A 22,079-nucleotide genomic window follows, 5' to 3' on the forward strand; every position below is an offset into this window, starting at 1 on the left:
TCGTACCAGGCTGTGACCGTTGATTACGAGGGCAAACTCTCCAGAGATGTTGTCCATGAGGTTGGAGGGGGGAGGAGGAGCAGAAGGAGAAGGAGAAGGGCACTGCAGCTGTTTCCCTCCTCCTCCCGTACCATCTCCTTCTTGTGCTTCTTTGAACCCGTTTTCCATGAAACCTCCCTCCATACCCTCCTCCTTTTCTCCATCTCTGGTTCGTGACAGGTCAATCATCCTTTCCCTCGCCCTCCTGGAGAGGAAGACAAAAAACTCAACATCAACAGGGCTTGTCTATGCCACAAAGACAGAAGCACAACACAACATGAGTATGTAAGGAATAAATAAGATTAATGAAAGAGGAATGGCAGAGAAGGAAAACAGACAGCTGAGAAAACCAATCAAAGAAGAGATATTATTACATTATTACATGTAATTTAGCTGACACTTTTATCCAAAGCGACTTACAATTAAGTGCGTTCAACTTTGAAGGTGCAAACTCCAGACAACAAGTAGTAAGTGCAAGTACATTAGCTTTAAATAGGTAATACTACAAAGAGCCATATGAAAGTGCAGCATCAAGAAATATATATATATATATATATATATATATATATATATATATATATATATATATATATATATATATATATATATTTCCACCCCCTCTTATCCGAGGTGTAGTTGGAAGAGATGTGTTTTTAGCCTTCGGCGGAAGATGCACAGGTTTTCGGCCATCCTGATGTCAATAAGGAGCTCATTCCACTATTTAGGAGCCAGTTCTCCCTCGTTGTGAGGGGGCAGCAAGCAGGTTGGCTGATGCAGAGCGGAGTGGGCGGGTTGGGGTATAGGGTTTGACCATGTCCTGGATGTATGCTGGGGCTGATCTGTTTGTGGCCCTGTATGCAAGTACTAGTGTCTTGAAGCGGATGCGGGCAGCTACTGGTAACCAGTGAAGAGAGCGGAGGAGCGGTGTAGTGTGAGAGAACTTGGGGAGGTTGAAGACAAGTCGAGCTGCTGCGTTCTGAATGAGCTGCAGGGGTCAGATGGCACATGCAGGCAGGCCAATCAGGAGGGAGTTGCAGTAGTCTAGACGTGAGATGACTAGCTTGAACCAGAACCTAAATATAAATATAGGACCGTGAAGTTATTGCTGATGCTTTAGCCCCTGGCCTACCTCTATGTATCATCCAAATCGCTGCAGTGCTCTGTGCGGTGCGCCACAAGAAAAACATTTAGATGGCATCATGGTGTTGCTGTGCTATATATGTTTTGACTATTTGACTCTTGAATGGTAAACCTTTGGCACTTTAAGAAACATTTTGTTTAGCTTAATGTCTTCTTTATTTATGGTATTTTAAAATATTTTAACATTAAGATTTCATCAGTATGCTTTGTTCTGTGTTGTCGTGTCTTTCCCGTAGCACTATGAGCTCACCCTGGTAAGTTCCTTACAACTTTGATTGTAATGGCAATACAGTTCTTAACTCACTCAACTTTTTGCAATTCACACAAGCTACGGGAACTGTAGTATGCAATCGTCAGGCCATGCAAAGTTTTAAGAGACATGATTAAGGGGAAATACAGCGTGTACTCATACAACATGCAGTACAGAAGTAGTAACAAGAGCATCAATCACACAGCAAGAAATATCTATGCATTTATATAAGTCATTGAGTTCATTATGGAGTCAAAAATGAGTAAAATTCAAAACAAGGCAGGATTGTTGCACTAGTATCAACAATGACATCGTCATTCACAGGACATAGTCTTTGACATAAACTGGTTTTACACTAGAAATGGTAGATTATTTATTCTTGAAAGAAACTACTATGTATGTAAACTATTAAATATTGTAGCACTTAATTACTGACTTTATAAAACAAACTTTTTGGAGGAGGCAGTAATTCAATTCAATTCAATTCAATTTTATTTATAGTATCAGTACAGTATATTTGTAGGGCTGTGCTTTTAGATACTTGTAGCTTGGTTGTTTTCATGTGTTAATTTAACTGCAGTGGCCTAATCATTTGGTTAAGCACTGGATATTGTTCAGTCACTTTTCTTTTTAACAGAAGTTAAAACACTTTGCTACCACACCTACTCACTCCAAAAATGTATACACTATTACTCTGCATACTCTTATTTTCTGATCAATGCCTGCCTTTTGTCATTGTTGATCAGTGTGGATCCTATAGTATAGAGAAACAGAGACACCAAACAGACAGACAGAGAGAGACAGACAGACTGACCCGAGCTCCTGCCGTACACTCTGGACAGTGTGTCCACTGATGATGAACACCTCGGTCATATCATCTGTCAGCATCTTGCAGGAGTAACCTATATTGACAGCTGTCTCTATGTGAGAGAAATAGAGAGGGTTACAGGAGAATCATTTCAGCTGAACATGTTGGAGATTCATGATAAAGGGAACAGGTGCCAGATTGACAAGTTGAACATCTTTATAACTTTATCCATATGACGATATGTTAATGTATTTAGCCAATTATCTAGAAAAAGCTTGTGTAGCCGGGTGGTGAATTTGAACACCATCACATTTATTTCCGGTTTGTTTCAGTATGTATTTTGTGTTCTAAAAATGAAAGAAATGTGCATATGTTTATTTGTTTGCTGGCAGAAGATACATTTTTAGTTAGTTATTCCAGCCACTAGGTGGCGGTGTCACACGCCAAGAGTTGCGCGGTGCCTCTTGGTCGCTCTCTTTTTCCTTTCAGGCCGATCAGGGAAACAACACGGTGGAGAATCCTGAGTACATTGTGTGAAATAAAAGGGTAAATATTGCATAACTGGTTAAAAACATGTATGTACAAAAGGTTAAAATTATATCTATGTTCATCTTTTAACTGGATGATATGTTATAGATGAGACTGACTTTGGATGGATGTCGATGGATTTTATGTGTAGCGGCCGATGCCAGTGTTTCCATGTGTTAGCAAGTTATTGTTAGCATGCATAAAGCCTCACCTATGCTAGTTTATATGGTTATTGGTAAAGTACAACAACTGTTTGTGTTTTTTTATTGTATTTAGACATCAGTGTGACAAGTGTGTGACGTTGTGCGCTCCCTGGTGAAGCCCGTTTTTCAGAGTCTGTATTCTGTGAAATGTAAGTGCTTTCTAAGTCAAACTGTACATTTAAGAATCAACTGGAGTTTATTGTGAAGGTATATTCATATTGTTTTATTTTTGTTTCTATGTCAGTGTCCTTAGCCACTGCCGTATGTTCTGGATAATTTTGTGTTAATTATTTTATTTATTTTTTTGGTTTAGGCCTTTCTGCCAAATTGAAAATACTGCCAATGTTACAGAAATACCCCGGAGAAGTTATTGTGTCCTGTGTGGGTCTTAGCTCAGCTAACCATCAAAAAAGCTCTTTATCGAGATGAATTGTAGATGAGAATTTGTTGTTTGTGTGTGGTATGTGTGTACGTGTATATACATTTGTGTATGTGTATATGTGTGTATATGTATATATTTGTTTTCATGTATTTCTCCGAATGATTTGTATATGCGACAGGAAGATGTTTGTTAAATAAGTAAATTTGTGGTGTCTTGTAATCCCATGTGGGATGGGCCAAAATGTTTGGCATGACACAGAAATAAAACATAACTAACTAACTAACAAACATATGTGAGAAAAGTGATCTAATTTCACTGCCTGGGTGCTTTTTGCCGCTCTTCACGCTCTTGCCTGTGCAAACACAAATCTATTACATAATTGTGGCTAGCACATGAACATGGCCTTGTTGATGATTGGCCCCTGCTCAGACACAACATATATTCTTTCATCTAAGGGACACAATGTTGATATTGCCTTTCTGCGTCTCAAAGGGTGAGAGATTGGAGGTTCACTATGGAAAACATGTAAAACAATTGTCAAGATGCATGCTGGTTAAATCTAAGTAGAATGTCATTGTTACATCTCTAGAAATCTGCAGGTTTGCCTGGTTTTATGTTGACCATTGTGGCGAATTTCATATGTGTTTGCACTAGACTTGTTCACAGGGCAGAGTGTCAGAGCGTAATGTAAACAGGATATGTACAATGTATGTACACATCAATGTTGCAGACATGCACAGCTGTAGCGCACGGCTACAGAGTGGATCTGAGTTACCCTTTAGTTTCTCTTTGTTTGTTTTTTTTGTATGCAAATTATCGGGCTTTCTCAACAACTACGTGCACATTAAGTGAAACTAAAAGCGTGTGTAAAAGTGTATGTGTCTCACCCTGCTTGTCTCCAGTGAGAACCCAGATCTTAATGTTAGCTAGCGAGAGGACAGCGATGGTCTCTGGGACGCCTTCTTGCAGCTTGTCCTCTATAGCTGTGGCACCCAGGAGCTAGACACACACACACACACACACACACACACACACACACACACACACACACACACACACATAAATTCCAGTTATCGCACCAGCAGGGAATTCAAGAAGGGAATAAAAACAATTACTTAACTAATGACTTAAACTGGCTTACCAGTTCAATTCAATTCGACTCTTTAAATAACCATCAATGAAACAACACCCTGCACTGAGAAGCTCTGACAGTGTGGTTTAGCTACAGTAAAAAAAAAAAAAAGGAATTTCCCCTCACCTATTAGAGTCTGGACGAAACCAATAAAACCAAAAGTTCCCTTTTTATAGTGCCATTTTTGTAATCTGTTTGCAGAAGGAAGTCCGCATAAAAAACAAATGGCTTACTGTAATGTTCCACACAGAGAAAATGAAATTCAGACACACATGCATCATACATGTATGCACAGTCTCAGACCAAGTCACTAACCATCATATCTTGTTCTATCTGCTCATACGCTGCTGCCAGTCGGTCCTCTCTGCAGCTGGCAGCTTTGTCAGCGCAGCGGTGGCTCTCTGACCACGCCTCCCACTCGTCCTCTGACAGGTCCCTGTATGCCAGCGCTAGCGTCCGCAAACCATCTGCTGCATACTCCTAGAGCCAAATACAAATTTAAAATTACATTTTTTTTAAAAATGAGGAAAAATCCAACCTTTAAGGACACAAATTTTCTTTGTGAATGAATAATGTATCGTAAATAGATAAATGTTCTTCCTTAAAGTATAGGGGGCATAAGTACAGGCTCCCCACAAGGATGTGTTCTATCTCCTTTACTATTTATTCTATACACAAATTCATGCACTATCACTTCTATCACTATCACACAAAACAGGCACTTTATTAAATATGCTGATGATACAGCTCTAGTGAGTCTGCTACAGGATGGGGAGGTAGATCATGGGCCAGTTTTAGAATCATTTTTAGAATGGTGCAATAAGTCACACTTAATTTTAAATAAGACCAAAGAAATGTCCATATATTTTAGAAAGTCACAGCAATCCACCGACACTTTTATCAATGGTGGGGCCATTCAGGTTGTTACAAACTACAAATACCTTGGCATTGTACTGGACAACAAGCTTAAATGGGACTCTTGGACTGATCTTTTGCAAACTAAGACACAGCAAACAATGTACTTTTTAAAGAAACTGCTTGTTTTTCATGTCAATAGCAACATGCTCCAAATGTTTTATACTGCTTTTATTGAAAGTGTTTTAACTTGCTGTTTTATCTGCTGGTTCGGAAATGCCACTGAGTCTCAGAAAAAGACAATCAGAAAAACAGTTTTGACTGCCAGCAAGTTACTTGGGATAACACTACCCAGTATTGAACACATTTACACAGACAGACTGGTGAGAAAGGCCAATAACATTGTACGTGACTACACACACCCCCTGGCATCACATTTTAAACTACTGCCATCTATGTGTTGTTTCTGCCTACCCCTTCTGACCAAGAACAGATCCAAATTCTCTTTCGTACCACAAGCCATAAAAGCCTTAAATCATTCAAAATAAGCTAGTCGTCCAGCTGGCCTGATCATACCCAAGGGTGTATAGTGTATTGTAGTGTGTGATGTATATTCTTCATGTTATGCCTGTCGGTGTCTGATGTAAGGACTATTTGTTTGTATCATATGTCTGATGTATTGTCATAAAGTGCCTTGCGATTGTGCTGCAAACCCAACTGCCCGAAGGGGACAATAAAGTTATCTACTACTACTACTACTACTACTACTACCCATATGTTAAATTCCCATATTGGCAGGCAGATTTTTATTTTTAAAGGCTAGTTATTTCATGGATCCAGGATACTATGCATCCTGATAAAGTTCCCTTGGCCGTTGGAATTAAAATAGCCCCACATCATCACATACCCTTCACCATACCTAGAGAATGGCAAGGGGTACTTTCCATAAAATCATCTCTCTATCATCTCTTTATCAGGATGCATAGTATCCAGGATACTATGCATCCTGATAAAGTTCCCTTGGTCTTTTGAATTAAAATAGCCCCACATTATCACATACCCTTCACCATACCTAGAGATATATACAGACATGTACAAACACAAACATATACACACATTCTGACATGAGGGTACACATGAGGAGAAACAATTAAGTCCTATTAGGGTGATTGTATTCCACAATCATTAGGTCCAAATTTAGGCCAAAAATGTCAGTGTTTGCCACATGTCAAGGTGATATACAGTATCTGATCAGGAAAAAGTAGATGCTGAATAAATGATTAGACACTTACAGCTGTTTTCAGATTAAAGGACACTAGATGGCAGTATAGCTCCATCCATCAATCCATGAGTCAACGTGCTTGTTGTGTGTTTACTCACATTGAGGTGGTCTGAGGTGATATTCATCAGTTCCTGGTTACAGGGGTGGAGTCTCTCCAGCAGCACAGTGTCAGCTCCTTTACAGTAGAGACAGATCCTGCCCTCTGGGTTACGCACTGGAAATGAATAACAGAGTGTAATGAAGATAAAATACTTCAAGAAATCCATACAATTCATCCATCACCTTCAAATAACCAGACTTTTCTTTCTCAACTTCAACAAATGTCGTTCCTGCATACAGTGAGTGACATAGGCTGTCTGCTGCACTGATGTATGAACATGCTTGTGGTCTCGCTGCTCTGTTGCTAGACCAAAGTTGTTGTTAAGGAAAGGGTGATTTATGACCAGTGGTTTCTGGGCATTTTTCCAGCACCTTACAAGAGGACCGATCACAGGAAACACAGTGAAATCTCACTGAGGGATTAAATGTAAACATGACTAATAGCCTATCTCCTGTCAGTTTGTAGGAGTGTGGATCATGATTTAAATACACATTTTTGATTTAAACATATAAAGCTCAACTCGTCCACTGCAGTGAAGGCCAATTCTTGTTAATGGCATCCAAAGTATAAAAGAATGGTTTAAATAGTCCAAAATCCCAGGTTTAAAGTGATTTTCACCTGATGTCCCTGTACAGCCAACATTGTGTTTTCTGCTGCAACAAAGTGCTCATCATTGTAGCCTATAGTAAACTATGACGAAAAATAGGGAGAATACACACATTATACGCCAGAGTCCCTTTAAATATGAAGAAAATGGTTTAACTACAAAGTTGTTACTTTGCAGATGGAGTAATAATTTCACCCAGATGTATTTTTTAATCCAATTTCCTACACATTTGTCTTTACTCAAAACAAACAACAAATTTACAGATTTTTTTGTCAACTGAAAATGGTGATCCCTGCACACCTATAACAGACATCCTCTTGCGTATGTTGTTGAAGTCCAGTATGGCGAGCAGAGTGTAGGTGACAGGTCGTCCCATCTCTGTGGTGGTTATTGTCCCAGGTGTTCGGGAGCGAAACACAAAGCCAAAGTTTCGAGCTGCTGTCACTAGAGCGCCCTCATCTGGAGACTGAGCCTTATAAAACAGCTCTCCTGGGAAGACAGATAAAATTATGATGAATTATGGACGATAAATAACGGACAGATGGTGTGTTGGTGTCATTGCTACTAATTAACCCCCCAGATTCCTCTCTCCCCTTCCCTCGCTCACCCTCGCGCTTCTCCTCACTCATGACGGTGTGACAGAGGGAGAGCAGGCGGAAAAACTTGTGAGTGTGTGTATCTCCCACTTTCACTGATTCCAGCAGGGTGTCATCGTAGAAACAGAAGTTGGGGTCTGCCAGGGGGTTGAAGGGAGTGAAGTCCAATCTCTGAAAATAAATTTTGAATCAGGGACTTTGATAATACGCCATAAACTAGGAGTACATACATATGGATGCATGTGAATGTGTGTTTCAGTAAAACATTAAAATAAAAAAAATAAATAAAAAATTAAAATTTGCTACTTACTTTTGGCTGAGGTCCCAACGGGTCTGTTCCTTCACCTAACACAGTAACACACACACCCACATGCGTAAGACTTTGTTGTGTATTTAATATATGTGTGTGCATGGTGAGTACACTCAGTGGCCACTTTATTAGGGACACCTGTACAATCTAATGCAATACGATACAGCTGTTCTACCATAAAGTCTGCTTTTATGATACCTATAATGTTCAGGTATTTTTGACACTGTCATAGAGGTGTTAATTCAATTATGTTTTTTATTAAGGTCAGCATTAGTGCACTGGACTGCATCATATGCATTGGTATTTCTAATATTTTGCCCCATCATGTATGTAAGTAAGGAAGACAAAAACATAATGTAGTCCAGTACAACACCAACTGTGTCCTCAAAAATAACGAAAATCAAAATGACTCATTTCCGACAATGTCAACAAAAACTGAACATTAGAAACTTTGTAAAGATTGAATTTATGCCAGAACAGTTGTACTTAATTGCAATAGACTGTATAGGTGTGTTTTAAAAAGTGGCCATTTAGTGTATTAGTGTGTGTGTGTGTGTGTGTGTGTGTGTGTGTGTGTGTGTGTGTGTGTGTGTGTGTGTGTGTGTGTGTGTGTGTGTGTGTTACCATAAGTCTTTCCATTGATGGAGCACTTATTGAAGCTCATGATGTTCTGAGTGAGAGTTCCAGTCTTGTCACTGAAGATGTATTCAACCTAAAGGAAAATAATTTATAATTTTATGTATGTAATTTATATGTCACACTAAATTTAATTATTACACAGACAAAGTAATTGTTGTAAAATTATTGTAAGTTAAAATTAAGATTAAAGCTATGTTTTAAAAACATTGTTGTATTCTGAAATAAAAATAAAGAATTTTAAAGTGATGGTTCGGAGTAATTCACCCTGGGTCCTTTGCACCATGACCTCGAGCCAAACACCCCCCCAGAAGCTTTTTTCACCTGGGTCTAACATTGGGCGAGTTAGCGTAGAGTAGCGTTAGCCGCTGAATAGCTTAGCGCGGGGCTAATGGACCCACGTTTGTATCTCTTAAATGACCCTACTAATAATGCCCGAAATGATACCAAAGGTCTACACTAGTATATATAGGTTATGCACTCATAAAACGATGGATTGGAAAGTTTGTAAGTACACCAGAAGTTTATGTAAATAACACTTGCCTGCTGGCTTCTGCTCTCTGCTGTTGTTGTTGCTGCTGTGAGACGAGTGCTTAGGGACATCTACAAATTACAACACCGAAAAGAGATGCAACAAAAATATTTTTTAATTTAACTTATTTTTTAAAGTAAGTGCTGTAATATAACTAGCAGGAGACAAGTAATAATTGAGGTAAGTTTGGAGACATTACCTTATTTAATCATTAAATTAATACATATTTTTGTTGTATCTCTTTTCGGTGTAGTAATTTATAGACGGCCCTAAGCACTCGTCTAACTGCAGGTAGCAGCAGCAGCAGCAGCAGCAGCAACAGCAACAGCAACAGAGAGCAGAAGAGAGCAGGCAAGTGTTCATAAACTTCTGGTGTACTTACAAACTTTCCAATCCATCGTTTTATGAGAGCATAACCTATATATACTAGTGTAGACCTTTGGTATCATTTCGGGCATTATTAGTGGGGTCATTTAAGAGATACAAACGTGGGTCCATTAGCCCCGCGCTAAGCTACTCAGCGGCTAACGCTACTCTACGCTAACTCGCCCAGTGTTAGACCCAGGTGAAAAAAGCTTCTGGGGGGGTGTTTGGCTCGAGGTCATGGTGCAAAGGACCCTAGGGTAAATTACTCCGAACCATCACTTTAACTAGACCGAAACTATCTTCTACTTGTAATAAGGGAAAGAGTATTTCTGATTGATATGCATGAAATGGTTTTGTGATGGAGGATTTCTTTATTTATTTTCTTTTGACTGCTTATACTGAACAATATAAGCCCAAAATAAATATGTGAAGCCTCCTCGTCTCTGAATTTAGAGTCCTTTTAGTCAGCAGGTGCATTTCATTTGTGAAGTAAAAAAACAAGTGGCTCCCTCATTCAGTTACTACAACATTGATTGAAAAAGTTATAGAAATGCATTTTTAAAAGAATGTATGATTAATTAACTAAGCATCAGGAAAGCAACAGACACTAGGATGAATGTAGGATTGATGGGCAGAATAGACAATCAATAAATGAAACATCAATATCACACACAGAGACTGCTGTATTGTAAGTGCCGATGCCCACCTGGCCCAGCTCCTCGTTCAGAGTGGTGGTCCTGGCCTCAGCTGGTGTGTTGCACTGTGAGCAGAACATCTGCTGGTCCCAGTTAATGAAGTAGCTGTGACCCAGCCTGATCACCTCCACACTGACACACATACAGGTGAGAAAGGGACATGGTTACAATAACAGTAGAGTAAAAGTCATCGAATGTACTGCCAATTGAGGCTCTCCAATGCTATACATTGACAACAGAGCGACAGGACGAGAACATTCTCATTGGTTAGTACTTTAGGTTAGACTGTAGTGGCACACAGAGCAATTAGTCACACCCATGCGCTAGTCAGGGAGTAGTGAATGTAAAAACTTTGAGTCTATTAGATCAGGAGTGTAGGGACTGCAGTAGTGGTTCAGAAATGGGGGAGCAGAGGAAATAGTTTTCAGGGCTTCATCTGCAGCTTTCTTACCTGAGAGGGAATCTCTGCAGACAACATATACAAACAGTGTCAAACAAAGCTTAATATGTTATATAAGAAGGAAATACACAACACATTGTTAATTTTTTGTGATTCATATTTGCCTTTCATCACTCTAATATGCACACTTTCTGTGTGGACTTTTTTTTTACATGTCATTTCGCTGACGCTTTTATCCAAAGTGACTTACAACTGCTATATATGTCACACACCTCTGGAGCAACTAGGGGTTAAGCATCTTGCTCAGGGACACTGATGTATCGCAATGGGAATCAAACCCAGGTCTCCTGCACCAAAGGCGTGTATCATATCCACTGCGCCATCATACACCCGTCATACACTTCTCCTCACCTGACATATAGAGAGATAGGCACCACAGTGTTGAGAATGATGACGTAGGACCAGAAGGAGAGAAAGGCCGAGAACAGGAAGTTGTCCACAGGAGGGTCCCAGGGCAGATAGCTCTGAAACAGGGAGCCCACCTCTCTCTCCCACACTGCGTTACCTACAGCCAGGATCACACCCATACACACCAGGAAGCCAAAGATCTGATGGTAACACACAGATGGAGAAACAACACAGACAGAGTAAGAAAGAGTACAATCAGATATATATACATTTGTATCTCTGGTCAGTTGAGCACAAATTAGGATAGAATAGAGGAGATATATGAAACTAGATTCAAGCCACTGAGATCACGTCCTGAAATAGTGACTGTATGAGCCATGAAAGTGAGAGGTTTGGGATGTCCTACCCAGAGGACCAGAGTGTTCATCAGGCGATCGATGCTCGTACGCTTAAACTTGGTGCGACCACTGTTCTGCATTAGCTTGGTATCTGGGCCTGAGACAAAAACAGGGAAAGTTAGACCTGCTGTACACATCACATACATACTTTGGCACACAAATATACACAGACCTGCGAAGATGACCAGGCCGTAGCAGGCTTCAGTGTTGCGAAGGACACATCCTCGCAGCAGCATGTTCTGGTTGGTTAGGGTGTATTTCTTGTCTCTCCAGTACAGAGTCCCACAGAAACGATCCAGCTTGTTGTTGGGGGGCTCACACACCACCTCACCTTCACACACACACACACACACACACACACACACACACACACACACACACACACACACACACACACACACACACACACACACACACACACACACACACACACACAAGCACATACAGATCTAAATCATATGCTATATCATACATGTTCACCAAATACAATTACAGTATTGGGTTTGTTTTCTTAGCTGTTTGATGTAGTGTAGAATTAATCAGCTATATGACATCATGCCGTTGTCATAGACAAAGGCCGAAACACACACCTTTCGTAAGTCAATACGAGGCAAAGTGTGGGTTGATTTGCTGCAGTAATGCATTTTCTGCAGCAGGTGAGGAGAGTGTGTGGGCGCGCTGTGCTAACACAAAAGTATTTTGTTGTGTGAGACTAGTGGGCGGGTGATGATAGGCGTTCAATGCTGGCATGGGAGGGAAGAAAGAAAGTGTGTGCGTGCACATTTTGTCTTTTTCTGTTTATGTGCGAGGGTGTGAAGGTGGATAAAGTTTGTGTTAAACACTGAAACCTGTTGACCTACATATTGTCAAGAAAGGAAGATGAACCAAACCAGAATTGAGAAAAGAGGATGAGTTTTCTCACAACTCACCATCGAACGAAGCCAAGTTGTTCGGGTCTCCAAGTGCAGAAATCACTGAGACAGACTGACGAACCTTCATATTGCTCTCTCTGCAAGATAATACAGCAAACAGCGATTTAGATGTAGTGTCCTGTTGCTTCTGCAGATTGTGAGGTACTATGGTAACATGTGTTTTCTGACCCGTCCAGCTCGGCTGTCTCGATATAACAGAGTCCGTGAGGTTCGCTGCTGGACAACAGGAGCAGGTCAGCCTGAAAATAGATACAATATCTGAGCATCCACAGCACTGCACTGAAGGTATAGGAACAAAATTAGCAAGTGATGATAAATGAGAGTTTTTGTATCTGCAAACAAGTTAATAATAAACTATAGTAGGTAGTGTCCCTTAACTAGCTTTTGCTAAATGGATTTCAGTACAATATGTTCCTTATACTGTACTGAAATCCATTTAGCAAAAGCATTTGGTCTACAATACAGTATAAATAGCCTTCATGATAACATGCATATCTAGATGGTTGCAGGTTGATCCCTGAACAGTCCACTGCTAGGCAGGTAGATAAGGTAGTCTTAATTAATATGTGCCATGCAAGACTATGGATCACTGTGTATGTGCTTGTGCATGTGTGGTGATGTACATCACTGTGATGGAGACACTTACTGCCACAAACTGGTTGTTTTCCAGTTTAATGATATCACCTACTCGAACGTTCATCCACTTTTCATTCTGTAGCCTGAAACAGCGAGGCAGAGAGAAAAACAAAAAAGAGAGATAAGACTTAGCTAAAAAATCTTTGCAATTAAGAAAACCTTGCAAAGAAAGGCTGATAAAACTTGAATAGTTAATTTTACAATCAGCAAATTTAGTTTAGGAAACAAAAGCCCTGGCGAGTGCATAGTTGCAAATGATGAGACAGGAGACTCACGAGCCACGGATGAGGACCTGAGACTGACGGTTGTTCACTTGGTTGTCGCTCTTGTGACGAAACTGCAAGAGACAGATATCTATGTGAGCTTTTCAATAGCTGAGTCAAGCCCAACATATTTAGAAGGCCACTTGTTAGTGTGCTACATTCAAAGTAGTGTCTGCTAGAAATAAGTTTTTGTGCGGTGCATAAAAAAACATGCTCACATAGTCGTCTGTGGCATCCTTAACTGCGGTGATGCTCAGCACAAGAGCTAGAGGCACAATGGTAGTGAACCAGGAAAGGGAGGAGATCTGAGGTATTAACTAGATAGAGGCAGAGAGAAGGTTGATGTACAGATGAGTTTGAAAACAGACACAAAGGCAGAGTGTGATCAGAGATATCTACATCTGACCCGGGTCTAGCCACACAGCAGACCGCTCAGCTTCTAAAAACCTGAGTGCACCTGACTGTACCATACTGGGTATTTAGGTGCTGGTACGATGGTTCCAGTTCATTTAGTGAGTTTAAGAAGCACTAAGGTTGTACAATTTTCAATTGAAAAGTCTATTGAAAGAATATATAATCCTTCACCTGAGGTACTTAAAACACAAAGACTAAGAGTCAGCAGCCATGCTGTAAGGCTGTACTTAATGACAGCATGCTAACGTTTAGCAGGTACAATTTGTTTTACCATGTTAACTATCTTAATTTAGCATGTTAGCATGCTAACATTTGCAAATTAGCATTAGGCACAATGTATAGCTGAGGTTCCACTAGCTTTACAAGAATTTTGTCACAAACTAAAGTATTGGACAAATTTCAATTTTGACCTGCTGGATGAGAAAAAGTCGACAATCACCAAAGTCATTAGGATTCATCCTCTGGGGACCATACATGTTTGTGAAAAATGTTTGCCAGCCCTACAACCATGCTGCGAAAGGTGTTCATGTGAAACTGTTTGGTAGGATGCGTTTTATTCCATATATTCAAAGTCAGCAGTGGCTGTGCTTTCAGGTCCTTCAACTGCAGAAAGCTGTTAAATCAAGCTAACTAATTCTGTCTTTTATAAACAGCTTCTTGTCACACGCTCGCACAACTGATTTTTTGGGGGGCATTTTAGGCCTTTATTGATATAGGACAGCTGAAGACATGACATACAGCAAAGGGCCGCACGGCAGAGGCGAACCTGCGGCCGCTGCGTCGAGGAGTAAACCTCTATATATGGGCGCCTGGTCTACCAAGTGAGCTACCCAGGTGCCCAAATAACTGGATTTTGAATGTGTTTCATATTGCCGTCTACTAATATGTTTTACCTTACCTGTTATAATTATTTATTATCACCTATTAGAACCTGGAAGACCCTGACGTGAAGCCCACTTCAGGCTGATTCAAGACCCTTCCGTGCATTATCACCCATGACCCTTTCGGGGTGAATGGCTCGCTCTACATTATCCCTAGTCTATATCCACGACGTTCCACTTCCGGGATTGCCACCGGAAATTCCGCCGGATGTCCGGTACCTTCCACTTTCTTTGTGTTGTAATTTTAAAACACAAAAAGGACTATGGTTAACTGCTCCTCAGATCTCTGCAGGGTAAATCCAGACAGCTAGCTGGACTATCTGTTGAATCTGAGTTTTCTGTTGCATGACTAAAACAACTTTTAAACGTACACGTTCCACCAAAACAAGTTCCTTCCCGAGGCCATTTTGCAGCGGCACCGTTGCTCCGTCCGGCGCTTAGTGCCACCCATGATGATTGTGATTGGTTTAAAGAAATGCCAATAAACCAGAGCACGTTTTTTTTTCTCCCATCCCAGAATGCTGTGTGGACTAGCCAGCCAAATTAAATTCATTGAATTCTCTCAAGCTAACTATCTCTCTCTCACTCTCTCTCTCTCTCTCTCTCTCTCTCTCTCTCACACTCTCTCTCTCTCCCTGTGCCATGTGTAGGCCTACATCCCTCTATTCCATTCCTTCATCCCATTCATTATTCATCCCTTTAGCCCCTCTTCTCACCTGCAGTATGAGCAAGAAAAGGAAGTAGGTGTTGGCTACTTCCTGGAACTGCTCAAACAAGTTGACTGGCAGAAAGGTGACGATGTTGTACTTGGATGTCATAATGCAGTTACTCTGGATGAGGAAGAGGGGAAAAAGAAATTATACGGGCTCTCACAATATTTCAGTTGATTTGCTTCAAAGATTAAAATACTCTCTCTAATATTATATGACCATATTTTGGAACATGCACAGGAGAAAACTGTCTTACAGCGTACTGAAACTTTTCGTTGTACTCTCTGTCATTGGCTCTGACCCGTCTCTCCTCCTCTGCAAGAACACAAAATGAGGATGATATCACAACAAAAATATATACAGTACATAAAGCACCCAAACATCTGAATCTCTGTGTGTCAAAGTGCATAACAGGACAAATTGTAATTCCTAAAGAATGTCAATATCAGTAAAATCCTCTGGAGACATGGACAGACAAAGAGAGTTAAGGAGACAGACAGTCTACTATGTTTGTGCAGTTACCTGGCCATTACAGGTAGTCACAGATAAAGCATTGAATCCTTATACTCACGACTTAAATCTATAGAGAATAGTAGTATTTATTTGTCTCCCCTCCTGACCCTGCTCTTTATCCTCTTGCTGTTTTTAGGTTTCTGTTTATGCTGAAGGACGGTAGGTTGGGAGTTTCCACCCTCCTCCGCCAGGCCTGTCTCCTCTAATATTGATGAGACTGCTTTTTAAATGAAATGACTGGCCTGTTTTGCACAGGGCTATACCGAATTCACATGCACGCACACGCGCAGATATAAAATTCAGGTCGAAAGGCATATGTTATGCACAGAGGTACTGTACTGTACCAAAACCACAAAGTCCTCAACAAACTTTTGACTGATGACTGAGAGGCAATGAGGCGCCACAGGAAAGGACATCACACAACAGAGGCCTGCCTCATAATCACATGCACACACATAAACAAAGACTCTGTGGTTTCCTGTGTTTCTGCAGCACTGTGAAGCCATGTTTTTATCTTAGTCTCTGCCGTACCAAACAAACAGGCCACTTAAAGAGATCCCATAAGGTAACCTTTGTTGTTACAGGATTTAGTCAAGTTAGAAAATACAAACTATTTGCCATCTCTCCCTTTGTTTTACATTTTAAGTTGCTATCAGGTCCTAATGTCATGTAACAGAACGAGTGGACAATATCCCTATCACAATGTGTTGAATATTTCATATTTTTGTATTTTATATTGCAATATTGACATATACTGTATTTCATATTAGGCCTTTATTGATATATCATGATCATGTTGATATATATATATTATATATAGTACATTTTCTGCTGAGAAAATGTTTATTGATAAAATAACCACACAGGAACATCTGTTATGTTAACAACTTGCATGCATGTTCAAGACCTTACAAATCAAGGTACTCCATCACATTGATGCAAAAATCATTAAATATTTCCATAAAGTAGTCCTGGTCATTGATTGGCAATATTCCCCACAAATGCAACCCAAAATGCAATAGCAATAGCTTGCACAGTATAAATATAACAAAATCAAATTCAAATCATCTCAACGTATAGACCACATTGTAACTAACAATAAAAGATAGGCCTCTTCTAAAAACAAGCTAAACTATTATTGTTTTTTTGTTAAAATATTCCCTTTAGAACTTTCCAGACTGTAGCTGAGTGGCAGCAGGAGAAAATAAGTACACCTGTAGCATAAGATAAAGTTTTTTAGTGCATCACCCGACTCCTATCTACTCTGTATAAAGTGAATTTGAGTGAGGGAATGTCACAGCTGTTAGATTTTAACAGCACCATATAAGAATCCAGCTGTGCTGATGGTATTTGATATGCCCTCTCTTCTAAACTCGGGTTAGTATAACAATATCAGATTTGTCTGTATGTGTAGGTGCACATCATTTAACATCTATTCCGTTGAAACTCTTCCAATCCTGTCCCTCGTCTTTCCTTTTCCCTCTGGCACCTCTCCCATCTACCTGAAGGTTGTTACATTGCTTTCTGGGGGAAGTGTTCACCAGAGAGATGTGTCTGACAGGCAGTGCCAAAGCTGCATTAACCCTCCACAAAGAGGGCAAGATGCTTGTGCCAGGTAAGCACAGAGACACTGATGTCAGGACCAGGCATTGCCTGTCCCAGCTGTGCAAGCTGTCCAACCCAAGCTGAATGCAAGAGCATCTTTAGCAAACTGCCCATTAGGCTAAGTGTTTGATGTCTCTGACAGCTTCAAGGGCATTAGAAGCCCTGACGCAGACTCAATGCTGCACAGCAAGTCTGTATAAATCTATAAAGCTCCATTACTGAGAAACTTTCAGTTTCAGGCTTACTCTGCTGCGAGCGCAAGGTTTCCATAAACAACTGAGACATAAAGGAGCGCATAAACATTGATTAACACTAAAATACTTTCATCATACTATTTTACACAGAATGAATAAATGTAGTCTAATCCAAAAGCAGATGTTTTCTTTTATCCCTGTCTCTTTAACACTCTTCCCCTCCTTGGCTGGACATGTGAGGGCACGTGCCACAGCTCAGAATCTCCTTATGCCTCCATGAGCGAGACACACTCTCACAACACAGTGAACACGGACTGAAGTCATAACAACAATAACCAAAGAGCACAGTCAATGTGAGCTATGGGAAATGCTATTGTCATTGCCATGACTAAACCTAAGTCAGGACCAGGCTCTGTGCAGACGTGATCATCGCTCACTGTGGCTGATTTAATACAACACACACACACACACACACACACACACACACACACACACACACACACACACACACACACACACACACACACACACACACACACACATAGTGATCTAATTTGTTGGAAAACGATGCGGGTGACACAGTGACAGACTAATGGAGGGCTGGAGGTCAAGTGAAGGTGCACAGTGTGATTTGTGATAGTTAAGCTAAGGAATAAGGATACAGACAAGGCAGTGCAGTGACAGCGGAGGCTGGCGCCTGGAAGATTGATCAGTGTCTCAGGCAGCAGAGACAACAAGGACATCATCCTTATGCAAAATTCAGATTCAGATAACTTGTTTTGCACAGATTCATAATCAGCACTAATCAGCAATGAGTTGGAGTCACATTAGACCATGGATGTATTATAAGAACGCATCAGACAGGTTATCTCCTGGGACATAGGACTGAAAACAGAAAAATAACAAAGGTGACAATGATCCCAAAACACTGGCAGTGAAAAAGGGAAGACATAATTATTGAGTATGTAGAATGACAATTATTGTTATTTTGCGGTTATTAAATCTACTGTTTGGCAGTTGATGTCAGATGGTGATGTCTAATAAAACGCAGACATGTAAAATGATAAGGTGTACAGTGTACACACACATACACATTTAATTATAACATGAGGTGAGGGAGATGAAGAAGAAGGAATGAAACTCTGACTCAGTTGAAATGAGGATGAGAAGTGATGTTTATTTGAAGAACAGTGAGATGTACAATCAACAACAACTTGATGATGATGATGAAGACTGCGGGACAATATTATAGCTCAATCACACGCAGCCTTTAAATTGTCACACAAACTCATACCTGTCCGCTTCTTTGTCGATTTGGCTCCATTAAGTCCCTTCTGTTTCTTTCTTTTCAGGGGGAGAACTATTGGAAACCATTTGTCCGGAATGTCTTTCGGTACTGTCATCTTGACTTTTCTAACAGTCGCCGTCTATCTTGTTGTGCGCTGTTTCAATGACCGCCGCATCTCCGCAAGGACGCGGGGATGAAGCTTCGGTCCCAACTTCAATCAAGTTGGATTAATCGCGCACCGTCCCATCCCTGCCTCTCTGTTGCTTCCTCTCTCGATAGCCTCTCCAAACACACGCACGCACTGACAAACACTTGGTCCATCCCTTGCTCTGTTTTCTTTCTCTCCTGCCGCAGAAACACTGAGGTCATTTTTATAATAAGGCCAATCAGCAGCTCCACAGTTAATCTGTCGCTCTAAAGACTTATACATATAATAAATATTAAATATGTAGGTTGTAGACTTGTTTATAGCCTACAGTAGCCATAGCTTAGGCCTATCCTAAAGGATGTAAAGTTTTTGTCTCGATGACGCACATACGAAAATCTCAAGTGATTGATCAATTCTGCACCACAGCAGCCTCATCAATCAACTGACGCAAGCACCATGTGCAAAATCTGCACCGTCAGCTCAAGTCTCATCCACAACGTAAACACTGTCCGCTGTAAGCATTACGTAACCACATAGGCTCTGGGTTTGACGGACGTTACCATGGCAACCGCCTCTGCAGGGATCCCACGGCTGAGCGAGTCGCTGGATGAGGAAACTGGGCGCCATTTTGGATCTAAAGAGCATCAGCGTATTGGAGCACGGCTGTGACGTTTAGAGCCAAAGTGGCTCGTGCAGCAGTCCAGTTTCCTGGCCGTTTTTTAAGGGAGAAGGTGCACTGCAGTGGGCAGGGCCAGGCAGGTGCTAGTGCACGTGCTGTGCGGCAAGCCTCGTGCCGATACATTAAAGATGCCTATCACACGCTTTCTCTCTCTCTCTCTCTCTCTCTCTGTCTTTCTCTCTCTCTCTCTCAAACACACACACACACACACACACACACACACACACACACACAGACCATTTGGTCTGTTAGAGCCATAATAAGGAAACTGACTGTAGGCTATTTATTTTGACAGAACAGGAAATATACTATAAGAGTGGATGACATGACTACAAAATTGCATCCAAGGAAAACCCCAACAAAAATCAATGCCATTGCACACTGCATCTGTGTATCAGCGTTTGCAGGTCTTCATAGCATATAAAAGACAAACTTAACAATCAAATGTAAAATGTATTTCCATGTCAAAATGTGACTTATGGGGCTCCTTAATGTCCTATAATGCATCCTTGATGCTAAGATCTCTGAGGCTCTGCCCTCCAACCATGCATGTAGGACTATCACTGTCCCACTGTGGTCCCCTTTGCACTTGGCAATAATATGTATCTTTTATTCAGACTGACTGTGGATATTAAAAGTCAGATTAAATTTACAACTGGCCTTATCATGCTGCTGTCCTCGCTGAGATCTGACTTAACTTGACTTTTTAAAACTAAGGAAAACGTGGTTAGGGAAGAATGTGCTCTATTCAGTCCTTTCAGCCACCACCAGTGACAACATTGTTTGTATCTAGACATCCACCAACATACAGTATGCCATTAGCCTATATATAAGTATAGTAGCGTAAGTAAGTTTACTATAACGCATGATTGCATTCACGCTTGTGCTCAGCGTGCTCTTAATGCATCCCTGAACACCTCCAGACTTGGTTTGAAAAATGAGATTATAATCTATCCTCCATACATCCTGTGTGCATTTATACCTGCATGTTAATGTATTTAAGTGCTATCTGACAACAATCCAGTCACTAAGAGCACTAATTAACACCAGCTAAAAGTCAGGACTCTGAGGGGCCTTGTGAGCTTTCCCGCCAACAGATACCCCCTTGTTTCACCATCATCAAGCCACCAGGACCACTGACACTTAGGAAACGCAAATGAATGCACAAGAGTGTGTTGAGTGTCAGGTACTGACCTGGAGGGGGCCTCTTTCTGAACATCTCCACTCTGCCAGCGTCCTTCTGCTATAGCCCATGGGATTGTCTGCACAGGGAAAGAAGAGTAGGTGGAGAAGTAGCGTTTATTTTGAAGAGAAGCACTGAGGAATGAGGACGGTTGAACTGGTTATAAAAAAAAAAGCAGGTGAAGTGAGAACCATATAAACCAATATTTTCTTCTGAAACAAAGTGTGACAAAGAAAATGTTCACTTTAAAAAAAACAACAACAAATGTGTTCAAGTGATACACTCATTTATTGTCATTTTCAGGGTGTGAAAAACATTTGCCTTGCAGAAGAGAGAAAGTACAAAATCAATCAGGCATTACAACCACGCACATGAGCGTGAGCACATACACACACACACACACACACACACACACACACACACACACACACACACACACACACCATTTGGTCTGTTAGAGCCATAATGAGGAAATGACATTCAGCAGAGAGCTGCATCTGTCTCTGTGGCACACAGTGTCTGGGGACAGGTGGCTCGGGCCAGATCCACTGTCAGTCTCCTCCTACAGTGGATGAGAAAGAGTAATAGAGCAACATTTTCCCCAGCACTCTTATCTTCTCACTTTCCCCTCTACACATTTATGCTGACCTGTTAATATCACACACCTCACTGCTTTCACTCACTGTGTTTTATCTCGGCTAACAGCAGAAAGATGAGAGATGAGGTTGCAAGGGTGAGTTATACATCCCAGTCTCGGGTTTGTAGTGCATACTAGAAGGTACAAACAGTATGGGAGACAGGGGCTTGAGGCAGCAAGCCGCCAATCAATACTTCTGAGAAAGAGCGGCTCTACCTCTCTCCATGTGATTTGGGCCGATCAGCTTTCAGCTACAGTTTCCAGCATCTCTTGTCATACACTCTTCTCTTCTATTGCATGCTTTCTACTCAATTTCTACACTGCTAATG

The 22,079-nt window shown here is 40.9% G+C and overlaps 1 protein-coding gene and 1 long non-coding RNA gene across 3 annotated transcripts in view; one reads left to right on the forward strand and one right to left on the reverse strand.

The window, feature by feature from the left end:
- Positions 1 to 22,079, reverse strand: part of atp8b2 (ATPase phospholipid transporting 8B2) — a 32,780-nt gene that overhangs the window by 8,900 nt on the left and 1,801 nt on the right. Inside the window, exons 2-22 of one of the 2 annotated variants that reach the window (XM_039806769.1) lie at positions 21,125 to 21,192; positions 15,760 to 15,818; positions 15,510 to 15,623; positions 13,717 to 13,815; positions 13,511 to 13,572; positions 13,246 to 13,318; positions 12,768 to 12,838; positions 12,597 to 12,676; positions 11,840 to 11,998; positions 11,676 to 11,764; positions 11,273 to 11,469; positions 10,473 to 10,593; positions 8,857 to 8,944; positions 8,233 to 8,267; positions 7,934 to 8,093; positions 7,627 to 7,815; positions 6,718 to 6,833; positions 4,798 to 4,962; positions 4,238 to 4,349; positions 2,244 to 2,349; positions 7 to 244 (exon numbers count right to left, since the gene is read on the reverse strand). In XM_039806769.1, coding sequence (XP_039662703.1) covers positions 7 to 244; positions 2,244 to 2,349; positions 4,238 to 4,349; positions 4,798 to 4,962; positions 6,718 to 6,833; positions 7,627 to 7,815; positions 7,934 to 8,093; positions 8,233 to 8,267; positions 8,857 to 8,944; positions 10,473 to 10,593; positions 11,273 to 11,469; positions 11,676 to 11,764; positions 11,840 to 11,998; positions 12,597 to 12,676; positions 12,768 to 12,838; positions 13,246 to 13,318; positions 13,511 to 13,572; positions 13,717 to 13,815; positions 15,510 to 15,623; positions 15,760 to 15,818; positions 21,125 to 21,149 — 2,358 coding nt within the window. In that variant the 5' untranslated portion in view covers positions 21,150 to 21,192. Of the gene's footprint in view, positions 1 to 6; positions 245 to 2,243; positions 2,350 to 4,237; positions 4,350 to 4,797; positions 4,963 to 6,717; positions 6,834 to 7,626; positions 7,816 to 7,933; positions 8,094 to 8,232; positions 8,268 to 8,856; positions 8,945 to 10,472; positions 10,594 to 11,272; positions 11,470 to 11,675; positions 11,765 to 11,839; positions 11,999 to 12,596; positions 12,677 to 12,767; positions 12,839 to 13,245; positions 13,319 to 13,510; positions 13,573 to 13,716; positions 13,816 to 15,509; positions 15,624 to 15,759; positions 15,819 to 19,109; positions 19,804 to 21,124; positions 21,193 to 22,079 lie in introns of those variants that run through there. The other variant, XM_039806768.1, reaches the window with a different exon arrangement.
- On the forward strand, positions 2,733 to 3,490 carry LOC120562851. Its single transcript, XR_005639855.1, has 3 exons — positions 2,733 to 2,783; positions 3,042 to 3,117; positions 3,282 to 3,490. It is a non-coding gene; the product is annotated as an uncharacterized LOC120562851 (long non-coding RNA).

This window comes from Perca fluviatilis, chromosome 7 (genome assembly GCF_010015445.1).
Source record: "Perca fluviatilis chromosome 7, GENO_Pfluv_1.0, whole genome shotgun sequence".
Classification (NCBI taxonomy): Eukaryota; Metazoa; Chordata; class Actinopteri; order Perciformes; family Percidae; genus Perca; species Perca fluviatilis.